At 37.2% G+C, this 15,193-nt stretch overlaps 1 protein-coding gene across 1 annotated transcript in view; it reads right to left on the bottom strand.

Annotated features, from left to right (window-relative positions):
* Cbl (Cbl proto-oncogene) overlaps positions 1–15,193 on the bottom strand; it is a 64,735-nt gene that overhangs the window by 17,478 nt on the left and 32,064 nt on the right. Inside the window, exons 4-10 of the mRNA XM_010629469.3 lie at positions 12,999–13,145; positions 11,046–11,202; positions 9,854–9,975; positions 9,291–9,428; positions 7,755–7,842; positions 7,279–7,410; positions 6,779–6,982 (exon numbers count right to left, since the gene is read on the bottom strand). Coding sequence (XP_010627771.1) covers positions 6,779–6,982; positions 7,279–7,410; positions 7,755–7,842; positions 9,291–9,428; positions 9,854–9,975; positions 11,046–11,202; positions 12,999–13,145 — 988 coding nt within the window. The remainder of the gene's footprint in view (positions 1–6,778; positions 6,983–7,278; positions 7,411–7,754; positions 7,843–9,290; positions 9,429–9,853; positions 9,976–11,045; positions 11,203–12,998; positions 13,146–15,193) is intronic.

The raw sequence follows: 15,193 nt of genomic DNA, 5'->3' as shown, positions 1-15,193 counted from the left end.
AAAAAAAAAAAAAAAAAAAAAGAATAAAGGCATTTGAAGTTATCAAAGATCCCAAAAGGTTTACTGCTCACCTTTTCACAGAAATCTGTTTTGCAGACTCTATTCAAACAAGGAAATAACATTGCCCTCTTTGTGCTTCCCCCTGGTAGCTCTCCCCATTCTGTGATAAACTGTGTGTGTTCCCCACACTGGACAGTGAACTCCACAGAGAACCAGCCTGTGTCATCTATCTGATCCTCCAAACCTTGCCCAGGACTTTGCCAATCCAGAGTAGAAATAACTGACTAGGTGAATGAGAGAGAGAATTAATCAACCCAGAGCCAGGCGTGGTGGCACTCACCTGTAATCCCAGCATTCGGGAGGCTGAGGCAGGAGGATCGCTGTGAGTTCGAGACCAACCTGGGCTACAGAGTGAGTTCCAGGTCAGTCTCAACTACTTAGTGAGACCCTGTCTCAAAAAACAAAACACAAACCAACAAAAAAACCCAAAAATCAGCCCAGAACCTGTGCTTATTGTAACCCAGTTTTGGTACTGGTTTCCTTTGTGTCTCAGATGATAATGAAAAGTTTTTTAATTAATAAAAATGCCACTAACTAAATAAAACAAAGCATAGTAGCAAGAAACAGGCACCATAACAGAAGAAAGCAATGATGTCCACAGAGATGAAAGGGCCAACTCAGGGAACAGAACACAGCACATGCAGAAAATAACGAGTTCCAACAGGAGGGGGATCCTGCCACCCCTATGGATCAGAAGCTGTACCTTACTACACACTACCTATTATACTAATATAGTGAATTAATAAAGCTTACTGTGGGCTGATGACTTAGCTCAGTGGTTCCGCAGCCTACCTCAAGGTCCCAAGTTCAATCCCAGGTACCAAAAAACAAAACAAAACAAAAGTAAAGTTTACTACACACATGAGTCTACTGCGAAATGGCACAACTTGCCAGTGAAAGGTACAGACTGAAAACCTGGGAAATAAAAACTGTCTCAGAAAAAGCAAAAAGTTATCTAAGTCATAAAGTAATTACATTATAGCATATTAGTTGGCACAGTAAGGAGCAAAATCATTTCAGGCACTGAATATTAATTTAGACAAAAAATAAGTTCATAATAGAAAGCTATAGAGTAGAAAGGAGGGAGAAGATATGAAATATAAATCTATTCCTCTACACTGTATGAGATGAACAAATAATTAACCAAGAAAAAGTTATAGGTACAAAATTTAAAAATGTAGAAGCAGGAACTGAAAAATCTGAATGGAGGTGTACAGAAGGGACTGAGCATGGGTAAAGGCAAAGAATCTGTTTCTATAAGCCTTCTAGCAATTCTGTTACACATTTTTAAAAATCTATGTGCAAGCCAGGGATTTAGCTCAGTGGCACTGCATCTGCCTTGCAAGGTCCTTGCATCCCCAGTACCCCCGCAAATAAAATAAAATTTAAAAATCCATGTGCATTTATCATGTAGATTTTTTAAAAAACTAGATTCATTAATCAATAATTAACTATAAAAAATCAAAATAAGATAAATAACAACAGCTACCAATATAAGAAGAAATAGGCACTCTTGTTTTCATATGCCTTCTGGAGTGATTTTATGACAAAAAAGTCAGGACAAATTTTCATAGCTATCCAAAACATTAATTATTTTTACTCAAACATTTTATTCATACAAAGCATATACACAAAGAATAATAAAACACATACCCATATATCTACTATCTAGTTAAGAATGAAATACCACTGTCTCTGTGAAGTTCCCATATGTCTCTTTCTTAATTTTATCTCTTCTTTACTAGGGTTTTTAAATACACATATTCTTTTTTTCTTTTCTTTCTTTCTTTTTCTTTTGCACAGTACTGGGAACTGAACCCAAGGTCTCAATTATGCTAGGCAAGTGCTCCAGCGCTGAACTACAGCCCCAGTTCTAAATACACTCTTCTCTGGAAGCTGTACTGTTGAAGTTTACCCTAAAGACAAACTTGCAAAATGTGCTAATAAGCATACACCTAGAAATAGTATGTTCTTTAAGGAGAGTCTAAATAAATTACAGAATAATCAACTAATGATAAATAGAGAAACACAGCGTCCTGTATGTGAGTTTCTATACAGCTAGGGGGATAGTGTTCATTTTCCTCTAAATACCTATACTGCAAGGGGAACAAAGGAGGTGAGAAGGAGAAAGAAAGAAGGGAACAGAAAAAAAAAAAAAAGCACAGAAGGAAAAAAAATGGAAACAAAGCTTTTGTAAATATGGAGGGGAAGGGGAGTTGAAGAGACGGAAGTGGGTGGGTAAAAAAAGAATTAAGATATACTATATACAAGGGACAGGGATTTAGCTCAGTGGTTCTACCACCTGCTTCACAAATGCAAGGTCCTGAGTGTGATCCCCGGTACCCCCGCTCAAAAAAATATATATAATGTACAAATTCCCTATGATGAATAGGATTGTTATATATTTCTAAAATGTATCAATAAAATTAATGCACAGAAAACAAAAAAATGCTTATACTACTAAGAGAGTATGAAGCTGGGTATAGTGGCGCACCCCTGTAATCCCAGCACTCAGGAGACTGAGGCAGGAGGATCGCAGTGAGTTTGAGACGAGTCTGGGTTACATAGTGAGTTTCAGGTCAGTCTCAACTACATAGTGAAACCCTGTCTCAAAAAACAAACAAACAAAAAAAGTATATGACCCAATGATTTTTTTTTTCCTTTTGGAGACAGGGTCTCACTACGTAGTTTAGGTTGACCCTGAACTCATACAACCAACATTGGCCTTGAACTAGGAGCAATCCTCCGGCCTTAGCCTCCAAGTACTGAGACTACAGGTGCGCACCACCAGATCCACCTTATAATCCAACAATTTTGAACAATGTTCATTATCTCCCCTCTGTTGAAGTGTCTCTCTTGCATCTTTATTCGCATTCCCTTGAGATCCTTGACTGAGACTTATGGTACCACTCAGCACTCCACACTGAGCTATTTAGCTAAGCAATAAACTGCCTTGCAAAAGTAACATTTAACTGTAGAAAACTCTACAGCTGTATTATACAAAACTGAATTTCTGCACTTCTGTCTTCAGAAATATAATTTAGTGTTTAGTCATTTTTATGGTTTATGTTTAGATGTCCCCCTAAAACCTCATGCAGATGAAGTGGGACTTTCTTTTTCAGAGGTAGTTAAATCTGGAATGTGTGATGCTAGGCTTAAGGGTGAATAATTAGTAAACCACTACACATGATTAGTTTGGCACTGCCCTAATCCTGAATAAGATAAAAGGGACAGAAAGATGCTGTTAAACTCCCTTGTTACCTTTGCTGCCTTGTGTGCAGTCCTGTTGGTTCTGTTCTGCCATGCCTGTCTCCCTGCTTTGGAGTTGGCTGATTATGCACTAAAGCTTCTATGAACTATAAGCCAAATAAAGCCCTTCCCTTTTAACTTGGGGTATTGGGTATTCTCTCCCAGCAACATGAGAAAAGTAACACAGTCATCCACAGCAATCAAACCCAGGGATGCTCTACCAGCAGGCTAGCTATATTCCCACCTCTTTCATTTTAGACAAAGACTACCTAAATTGCCCAGGTTGGCCTTGAACTTGTGATCCTTCTGACTCCACCCCAAGGCAGCTGGGATTATAGGCATGCAATTATAAGCAATTTTTTTTTAACAGAAATGAGGTCATGTTATAGCATGGCGGGGGCACTGTGGGTACTAAATCTAGGGCCTCCCACTGAGCTTCATACATCTCCAACTCTTTTTTATATTGAGATAAAGTCGCATTAAGTTGCTAAATTACCCAGGCTGGTCTGGAACTTGCTATCCTCCTGCCTTGGCCTCCAGAAAGTGCTAAGATTACAGATCTGTGCCAACACACCCAACTACGTGGTTGACTTTTAACTTTGATACACATTAACCAGTTTTCCCATTAAGTAAATCTAAACTTAACTCATTCTGAAGAACATCTAATGTGGCAGGCAGAATAGTGGTCCCCCAAAAATGTGCACACCCTAGTCCCTAGAACCTTGAATATATATATAACCCTTATTTGGCAAAATTAAGGATCTGCATCTCAAGATGGGAGAATTATCCCAGATGACACAGGTGAGACAATCTAATCATAGAAGCCTTTAAAGCAGAGAACCTCAAACAAATAAGACTGAAAAAAGAGGAAGAGACCAAAAGCCAAATAATAAGGCTGAGGAGTCACCAGCTGAAAACCAGCAAGAAGCTGGGTTTTTAATCTACAATTGCAAAGAACTACATCCTACCAAACCCAAATGAGTGAGGAACCGGACATACCCAGGAACTGAAGAATGCAGGACAGCTAAAACGTGGATTTTTAGCCTAGTGAGACATGTTCTGGATTTTTAACTGGCCTGTAGAACCATCAAATAATAATATGTGCTGTATAAAGCTGCTACTTTTATGGGGATTTGTTATGGAAGCAATAGAACACCAACACATGGCTGTAACGATTTTTTACTGGACATGTGGGCTTTTCCTCATTTTTAAAATTACAAATAATGATGTAAGAATAACTATATTTATACCCTCATACATTTGTATATATTTTAGGATAAATTCCTAGAAATGGATTTGCTAATTCAAAATAAACATCACACAGTTTGAGATGTTAAACTCTACCCCATAATGATGAAACTAACATATGCCCACATCAACACTGAGAGCATACTTCTCCATGAGTGTTACCCGTCTATAAAATTTCATAAAGAAAAAAAGGACATTTGAATTTCAAAGACACACATGTATGATTACCTCTATTTAGCTTACTATTCATCTTCCCTAATATTTTAGGAGTTGCCAATGAACTTTTAATGAATGAGCAGATAGTAATTATATAAAATATGAAAATGCTTTAGGAAAAAAACGAATTTCTTAAAATGCTGTTGCTGAACCTGTTATGAGGGGCCAAGACTAACTCTTGTCATCTTCAAAATACCAAGAACAAGCCAGGCTCATGGCACACGCCTGAAATCCCACAGCTAGGGAGGCTAAGGCAAGGCGATCCCAGGTTTGAAACCAGCCTGGGTTACAAGACCTTATTCTCAACACACCCAGGCCAAGAATGTACCATTCAAGCGGTCCAGCTTTCCTCAACTACTCCTTACTAATCTAGCACTGATAAATTTATCAAATTCTGCTTGGAAGTGTTTCACTGATAAACACTGAAAGTAACTTTATTATGTGTTCAACTTTGAGTAGCTAGTTACAAACAAGATATGGCTTTTCTAAATCTTACAATGGGAAATACTTTTAATTTTTTTTCTTTTTTTTTTTTTTTTACTGGAGATCGAACTTGGGCCCTTGCACTTGCGAGGCAGGCAGCAGAACCATGGAGCCTCAGACCTGGGAAATACTTTTAAGAAAATATTTTATGGTCTAAATTCTTACTGCAGTACTGGAGACTGGATCCAGGGCCTTGTGTATATTAGGTAAGGACTCTACCACAAAGTTACATCCCAAGCCCTAAAGAGTGTTAGGTTCTATGGCAGACATGCTCATAGGGTCCCAGTAACATTCAGACAGTCCTAGGCTACATGTGTGTCAATGCATGTGAACTGTGAGTGGGGAGACTAGGTGCAGTCTGAAAAGGTGAGACTGAGCTAAATTACACAGAAACTCCCAGATAAGGAGAAATTCTAAGTAGTTACTGGATCAAAAAGTATAAAATGCAAAGGAACTTATCAGGCAAGGTGCCTGGAAAGAACAAATCTAACTTGTTAAGAAATATGAGGTTAAGCTGGGGATTTCGCTCAGTGGTGCCACCACCTTCCTTGCAAGCACAAGGTCCCAAGTTCAATCCCTGGTACAAAAAGCAGCAGCAACAACAACCTAAATAAATATGAGGTCATTATAATGTGGGAAGCAAAGGAATGAGGTAATCAGATCCATGTCACAGATCAATGACCCTGTAACAGGGAGAAGAGATGATAATGAAAGCTGAAGTAAAGTGAGATAAAACTCCCTTTGATACAACAGCATCTTGTCACATTCTTTTTTTGCTATCATCTTTCACCTCTTCTATCTTTAATAAGGTCTTTCTTACTATTTAGTTTCTCCTCTCTTTCTCCTTCCCTCCCTCCCTCTCTCTGTGTGTGTGTACACATGTGCATGCACCTGTGTTACTGGGAATTGAACCCAGGACTTCATGCATGTTAGGCAAGTACTCTACTAATAAGCACAACCCCAGCCTTAAAAAAAAAAAATTATTTTAAGATAGGGTCTCAAGAAGTTGCCCAGGCTGGTCTTAAACTTGCATTCCTGTCTCATCCTCCAGAGCAGCAAAGATTACTATGCCTGTTTGTGGCTTGGTTTCTTCATTTGTTAAATGAGGATAAGCTGGATGCAGCAGTGTACATCTGCAAACCCAACTACTCTGGAGGCTGAGGCAAGAGGACCCCAAATTTGAGGCCAGCCTGGATAAGTTCACTGTCTTAAATGTTAAGGTGGGGAGGGCAGTGCTGGAGATGTAGCTCAGTAGTAGAGCATCCCTTGGTTCACTCTTCACTCTCAGTACCAAAATAATAATAACAACAACAACAACAATATGATGATGATAGTACCTACTCAAAGGGTTGTAAAGATAAAGATTATATGCATTATAAGTAATGTGTTTAGTGCAGTATCTGTCTTACAGCAAATGCTTTATCAATAAATTATTATTGCATTTGTAGTCTGGATGTCATTAAGTGCTCCATGGGTTTAGAACACTAATCATAGATTTTGCCATTCTACACTGTGATCTTACCTTGGCACCAGCCAATTCCTTCATCATGAAGAGAGAATCATCAGCTCGTTCATCATCGTCATCATCATAATTTGGTGAGGGAGCTCCCTCTGCTCCTTGCCTCAATAAGCTGCCACTTCCTCGGGGGTCAAATGGATCTACCACGATGGGCTCTGTACCTTTGATTTCACATCGGCAGAAAGGACATCCTTGACCTTCTGATTCCTGCAGAGGAAGGAGAAATTAGTAACATATGCATCTGAAAGTACTTAAAACATTAAGTACATTTCCTAGAGATAAAAATGAAATTAAAGGCTTCCAGCTCAGTGGCAGAGCACATGCTTAGAATGTAGGAAGTAATAGATTCAATTCCCAGTGTCAAAAAAAAAAAGAGAGAGAGAAAGAGAAATTAAAAATTTTAACCTCCCTCACAAACCAGGCCACCTTTTATATCTGTAAAGGATATATAATAATTCTTCAGAGATAACACAGCTGAGAAAATGTATGGCTTGGATTCATACCTGCCAGGATGTTAGACAGGATGTGCACATGAGATGTCCACAGGGCTCAATCTTTACATCCTTATCATTTTCAGCACATATTTTACACAGTTGGAATGTGGATCCCATCTCACAGTACAATTCGTATTGTTCCTTTGATGACAAAAAAAATATATATATTAAAAGGCTGTTGAACGAATGGCTATAACTGTAAATACTATAAGAAAATTGAAGGCTGTTACTTTTTATACAAGTTTTGCTTAAATAAAAATGCAACAGGAGTGGTCAATGTTCTCTCATTAAACCAGAAAGCATTTAGTTTTGGTCCTATTTTAAGCTGCATAATTTAAAGAAAAACTGCACATATTCAAATTCACTCATGTAGTCAATGGTTTAAAATTAAGTGTTCTAATCACTTAAATTATACTTTCAATTCTATAAAGTACATCCAAAAGCTTGGAACCAGTGATATGGGTATAATATAAAACAAAACTTACCTGGGTCACTTTGATGTGGTCTTGGGGGGTTGGTTCACACAGGCCTGTCAGATCAGGATTCTGATTTCGTCCATCAGGAAATAAATAACTATAAAATGAGTAACCAACTATGAGGTCTTACTAAAGCCAATTTACAGTGCTTGTTAATACAGACAGATGATATCCAGCAATTCTCCTCTTCTAAAAGGACAATGTTGTGTAAGTATAAAGCTAAGTCTGAAAAACTTCAGAAAAATGAGTAACACACATTTCCAAGAAGATATTCTGCAGGGTGCAGTGTGATAGCCTTATTTTCCAACTGAGGGACTGGAAACCCCCTTCTACAAAAGACCATATTAAATAGATCAGGCTTTGTAGGTCACATAAGTTTATATCTTTGTCTTTTTGACTTTCAAACAGTATTTTAAAAAGAAATAATTATCTTAGCTTGTAGGCTGTACCAAAACATCTGGACCATGGGCCATAATTTGCCAAAGCTATTTTAATCAACAGATGACCACAGACATAAATTTTTAATTTAAACTGCATTTGCTAGAGATACCCACTTAGTGGTAATGTACCAAGAAGCAAATTAAACCACTGAGATCATCTACCAGGGAGTTTTTAGCACCAAAATGTTCTGACATCTGGGTCAGTATTTCTTTCAATTCTACTGTAGAAGATGCTGCATAAGGGAAAATGGATTTTCCTTATCATTTTAAAACATGCTAGTTTTCTGAGACCTGGTCAACAGTATCTTTAGTACTTAATAATAACTTGATCAATTGATTAATTCCCTAAGGAATAGAGATTCTGTAATAAGTAAGAACTCAGTCATAAATATTAGCATACAATGCAAAAGCCAATAGGCCAGTGGCAAGGCCCTGAGTTCAATCCCGTTACTGCCCCCCCCCAACAAAATGCCAAGGGCCAGGGATTTAGCTCAGTGTTGCCACCACCTGCCTCGCAAGCACAAGGTCCCAAGTTCAATCTCCAGCACACACACACAAAAAGGCCAAAAGCCTGAGGAAAAGCTGCTGACAAAATGAAGTCAGGGTGAAGGAAATGAAAATCACTGAGGCCACTGTCATTATGAACATCTAAATTTTGGCTAGTAAAATAGCTGGCAGTTTCATGCTAATTCTATAATTATACTTCTTTTATAGACTTGAAAATAAGTTAGTATTTAGAAAAAAGATAAAATGTATTCATGGTAATAACCAAAGCAGCAGAGAAAAAAAAAGTTCATTTACAGAATTCCTGTAAGTAGCCGGGGGTTGTGGTGCACACTTGTAATACTAGCACTTGGGAGGCTGAGGCAGGAGGATCACTTCGAATTCAAGGGCAGCCTGAAGTGTATAGCAAGACCCTATCTCAAAAATAAATAAATACGTGCATACAAAAGTCCTATAGAATCTGAAGGTCAAATAAATATAACGTTAATACGTTTCTGAATCTTAATCTGTATAAGAAACTTGGAATAAAGTTATTAATGATGCAATGTTACAGACTCTTTAAATTCCTAGACTGTAGCAGATGGTAACAGTGAGTACTCACAAGCCTTCCCTGAAGCCATCAATCAGTGCTTGGAAGAGAGGTTTATTGTGAGGGATTGTCTGCAGAATGTTCCCATCAGCAGTAACATACCCAATAGCCCACTGACCCAGACGAGTACAGCTCAGCCGGAAGATGTAACTGAGAACAAAGATGAGCAAAGGTTTTAATATACGTACTGGTATTAAGGCAGAAGGTAAGACAGAGACAAAAATCAAAGGAGCCATTAAGGATAACTTCTTCAGGGCCTGGAGGGTAGCTTAATGGAAAAGTTCTTCCTTAGCATGTCTAAGGCTCTGGGTTCAATTCCCAGCTCCAAAAAAGGAACATGGAAAAAGAAGAGTAACTTCTTTAATGACTCCAGACCAGAAGTAAAGAACACCTAAACTCTATTCTTTTTTCAAATCATTTAGCAAATCATAGGATTTTAATAACTCAATCCCTCTGTTATACAGACATCAATCCTATTAAAGAATCCTGGCCAATGAGGAACTATACAAGGCCATTTATCTTCTATCCAGCAGAAATCAGAAAAAGAGTAAACCTCTTTGGTTTATGGCACTGACCTGCCAGGTTTGTGAATGAATTTTTGGAGCCGAGCTTTCACTTCATCATATGTCAGAAAAGCCATGTAACCAGGATGTGTTACAGCAAGGCTGTTCCAATTCCTGAGCAAAGAGGACCAAGGCTAAAGAAACAAGAGATCAATCACAGACTATCTGGCCCAAGACATACAACCAGACTTAGAGTAAAGAAAAGACAAGAGGAAAAACTTCAGTTATCATGATAAATTCTTAACTGACTGTCACAAATTCTCAGTTATATTGTTACTCTAGGAAAATGTAAGTATATTTGGAAGATGAAAAGACAAAAAGGATATATACAATAGGAAGAAACTTAACAAAATGAAATTAAAGAAATTGTACTCAAGAAATTGTAAAGTAGCTTTAACCAGTAGTGAGGTTAAAACAATAACAAACAAAAATCAGAAAACAGAATAGGGCCCATGTGTGAAATTAATGAATTCCAAATAAATATTTATGTAAATTAGCACATATCCACCAGAGATAACACTGAAAGAAATGAATTCTTTTTGAAACATCAACATGTTTTGTTTTGTTTTTTTTTTCTTTTGGTACCAGGGATTGAACTCGGGTCCTTGAGCTTGAGAGGCAGGCCACCAAACTGCTGAGCTAAATCCCCAGCCCAGCATGTCTTTATATTAACAGTCAAGAATCTCACAGCAAGAAGAAAAAAACAGAACTATATACTAGAGTCCAGTATTAGAAAACAGGTAAAACATATTATAATCAGCTGGGCCAGGTGGCACACACCACCAGCACCTACAAGTTCAAGGCCAGCCTGGACAATTCAGAGACATTATCTTAAAATAAAACTTTAAAAAGGTGAAAGGTCGGGGGTGAGGTACCTGGGGATGTAGCTCAGTAGTAGAGTGCTTGCCTAGCATGTGTGCCTAAATTCAATCCCAATTATTGCCAAAAAAAATTTTTAACATATATTCCATTTTCTAGTACTTCTATAACCATTAAAATAATGCCAAGAAGACTAATCAATAAGAAGACTGTATAATTATTTCATGCATATAATACAGAGTAGTTTTAAGGTTTTCTTTTTGTGAATACTTTTTAAAATTTATTAAAATGCTTTTATAATAGACAAGCCTCAAATTTTAGGTTGTTCAAAAAGCTTTCAGAAAAGAAACAGTAGCCAGGATGGCCAACATATTTGATATCTTACCTGAAAGAGTCGTGTAAAGATGTCAAATTCAAAAACTGAAATATAATCATTACAGGTCAGATCAATGGTAGATTTCAGAGCCATAGCCTCCAGCCCAGAACTGATAGGATGCACTTCATGTAGGGCCTGTCGAAAGCTCTTCCAAGGGACTATCGTCCTGCAGTGGGGTGAAACAGGCACAAACTGAGATAATAGAGATAATTTCAGGCACTGCTATCATTAAGAAGAAAGCAGCCAACTGAGTGTGATGGTTCACAATTACAATCCCAGCACTAGGAGACTGAGTTCAGAAGTTCAAGACCAAGTGGGCAATTTAGGAACTTAGCATGACCCTGTCTCAAAAAATGAGAGGCCGGGTGTAGTGAAGCACACCTGTAATCCCAGCATTCGGGAGGCTGAGGCAGGAGGATTGCTGTGAGTTTCAGGCCAGCCTGGGCTACATAGTGAGCTCAAAGTCAGCCTGGACTACATAGCAAGATCTGTCTGAGGGACGAAGGGAGAGAGGGAGGGGTAGATGGATGGAGGGAGGGAGAGAGGCAGAACCAGCCAATCACATTAAGTTCTCAATATCAGTCATAAATTCTTGTAAAGAAATTGTGTTATATTTATGCTGAAAATAGACAGAAGGGAATCAGGGATATATTTTTTAGACTTTCTAACAAGTAAATTAATAGCAAGTCTTTTCCCACTGTCCTTTGGCAGAATGGCACAAATTAATCATCTTTTCTTTCTATGGACATTTATTCTATTAGAAAAGCATACAAAGAGAGATGAGGTTATCCTTTTAATACAATAAATGTAAACTGTAGCCAGACCTTTACTATCTAAAAGCCTGTATTTAAACTAACTCTTTTTTTGTGTGTGTACCAGGGATCAAACTTGGGTCCTTGTGCTTGCGAGGAAGAAAGCAGAACCACTGAGCTAAATCCCTGGCCCTAAACTAACTTTTTAGAAGCATGTAAAACATTCTGTGTTCTTTGAGGAACCTACACAATCAAGGTAGACAGGGGGAAATAGGCTCAAAAATACTCAATGAATAGAGTTTTGAAAAAGATAAAGAAGAAATTATTTAATCTAAGGTTGATTAAACCCCAGAAAGAGTCAGGAAGAGATATGGAATTCATATTTCTCAAGATTTTTAAAATAAATAAAGTTTCACTGCCTTAAGAAAATTTATGTATTCATCTGCCTGAAAATGAGACCAAATTATGTCTTGAAGTATTTTCCAATGTAGCTACAGAGTTAAAAGAACAAAGCTAAATTCATTCCTATCTTCAACTAGGCTTTGGGGTAGAGTGGGTGCTGGGGGCTAAATGCATAACCCTAAGTATATACTCTACCACCAAGTTACAGCCTCAACCCCTCAACCAGGCTTTCAAAATTATGAATTAGTCTATAACTTAAGTATAAAATGATTTTTATTTATTTATTTTTGTGGTTGATGGCGATTGAACCCAGGCCCTCGTGTATACTAGACAAGCCCTCTATCACAGAGCTGCACCTCCAGCCCTGAAATTCTTCCTTACTACTTACTGGAATATAAACCAGTACAACCACTTTGGAAAGCAATTAGGCAATACTCAGTAATTCTACTCTTAAGTATGTAACTAGTGAGAAATCCTTACTTCTGAAGACAACTAAGATACTGTTCATCACAGCACTGTTTTCAACAGCAAATAACGTGAAATGCCAATGTCCACTGAGAGTAGAATGGATGTAGAAAGGGAAGCATGTTTAATCAAAATGCATGGGCTTCAACTGTATCTGTACAACTTTTATTTCTTTAAAAAAATAATTGGAGAAGAATGTTGATTATTTACCAAAGCTAAGAAATGAATAAATGTTTTTTTTCAAAGTTTTTCTGTTTTAAATATTTCATCAATAAAACACTAAACAAAATCTTCAGATAAGCTTCAGTTTTTCATAGTTCAAATTTATCACTTTGAGACTCACTTTTCTCCAAAAGCTTTTCTCCAAAATTCTGCAGCATCTGCTTTAGTGATCCTAAATGTGTCTCCTTGAAACAGTCCACTTGGAAAGATGCCTTTCAGCTCTGCCAGCATGTGGCTGAAGATCAGGGACAGTTTGGTTAGGTTTCGCCTACAAATGACCATAAGTACAATAATTAAATTATCATCTAAATTATTTAATATATTTTAAATGCACTAAATTCACCATTAATATTGCATTAAAACAAATTTAGGGCTGGGAGTATAGCTCAGTAGTACAGCACTTGTCTAACGTGTGAGGCCCTGGGTTCAGTCTCAAGCATTTTATTAATTTGTTTGATTGTTTGTTTGTTTAAACTGAGTGTGGTGGCACAAGTCTATAATCCCAGCACTTGGAAAGCTGAGGCAGGAGGACTGCCACAAATTTGAGGCCAGCATGGGCTACATAGTGAGTTCAAGACCAGTGTGAATTACAGAGCAAGACTCTGTTTTAAAAAATCAGTAAGAACCCCTTCAAATATATTTTCCAGTCAATAAATATCTATAGAACAGAGAGAATAGAATGTGCTTCTGAAAATATTACCCTGTAATATTATCTTTGTTCAAAGATGGGCTTCAGAATTGCAAATATAATGGAAGCAAGACTTGCAAGAACTAGGCCTCTTCCCACCTTCCCACTCAAATGCGTATTATATGTAGAAAATAAGGTGGGGGGGAACCTTCACAGACATACACCTTAAAGTTTAAACTTAATAAGGCTTAACAATGGAACATAAATATGAGCAAATTTGCTTTTTTAGAATGACAGAAAAGAGAATTCAATAAATAGTAAGAACCTGTGCACTATTATAACCACTCAACAAGAAAATGTTAGAAAAAAAAAAGTATTATTTTCTTTTTGGCTCTCACCTAATTTTACTAATCAGTAAGTAATACTGAAGCTCCACACAATTTAAAAGATAATGATATCTTATTTATTTTTACCTCAGAATAATACATAGACAATTTGTCATTTTATGTATATGGCTAATATCCATTCTGCTAATTAAAATGTATTATTTTCTACTTTGCATAAGCTATTTTTTATTTTAAAAATCAGACAACTTGTCCAAATTAAAAGACAAATTTTAAATTCTCAACGAAGTGTTTAAATATCCAGACCTAATAAATGTCTTCATTAAATCAGAACTTGAAGAGGTAAAACAATTTCTTCCTCGGACAAAAAAAAAATCAAGATATAATATCCAAACCACATAAAAAATTTCTACATTGAGCTGGGTGTGATGGCGCACACTTGTAATCCCAGCACTTGGGAGACTAAGGAGGGAGGGTCTCCACAAGTTCAAGGCCAGCCTGGGCTACACAGTGAGTTCAGGGCCAGCCTGAACTACAAAGACAGACCCTGCCTCAAAAAACAAACAAAAAAAAAAACACAAAAAATAAAATTTCTGTATTAAGGGTGGCATATGCTTCCAACTGTTAACTTTGTCCTGATAACCTCTATTTAAAGGATGGTTATAAAGGTGCTGCACAGTACTAATTTAACAGACGATACCTGTAATTTCAGGTGCATACTTTGTTCAGATTATCTTTAATATTGTCACACAGAACAGGGTGCTTCAAATACTACTATAAACCAAACTAGCTACCAATTACTCTTATTTATTTTCCCTTGTCCCAATAAACTGTACTATGTATTCAAAAGTCTATTCTTATCATACAAATGGACTGAATATAAAATGTCAAATCAAATCATAATCAATTATTGACAGTCTAAAAATGTTTAATAAAGACAATTTTTTTGCTTTTTTGAGACAGGGTCTCTCTATGTAGTTCAAGTTGGCCTTGAATGCACGATGTAGTCCAGGCTGGCCTACAGTCCATGGGTTCTACATGCAGATCCAAGAAAATTCAGAAAAAAACTCCATCTGTATCATACATGGACAGACTATTTTCTTGTCATTATTCCCTAAACAATACAGTACAACTTATTTACATTGCAGTTTACCCTGCAGAAAGTATTTTAAGCAATTCAGAGATGATTTTATAAAGTATACAGGAGGATATGCTCAGGTTACATACAAATACTATGTTATAGGGCCGGGGATTTAGCTCAGTGGTTCCACCACCTGCCTCACAAGCACAAGGACCGGAGTTCGATCACCGGTATAAAAAAAAAAAAAAAAAAAAAAAAAAAAA

The sequence above is a fragment of the Fukomys damarensis genome, unplaced genomic scaffold (genome assembly GCF_012274545.1).
Source record: "Fukomys damarensis isolate Sample0158 unplaced genomic scaffold, DMR_v1.0_HiC HiC_scaffold_16, whole genome shotgun sequence".
Taxonomy (NCBI): domain Eukaryota; kingdom Metazoa; phylum Chordata; class Mammalia; order Rodentia; family Bathyergidae; genus Fukomys; species Fukomys damarensis.
Note: the sequence above shows the minus strand (reverse complement) of the source record. Positions and strands in the feature narration are given on the sequence as shown.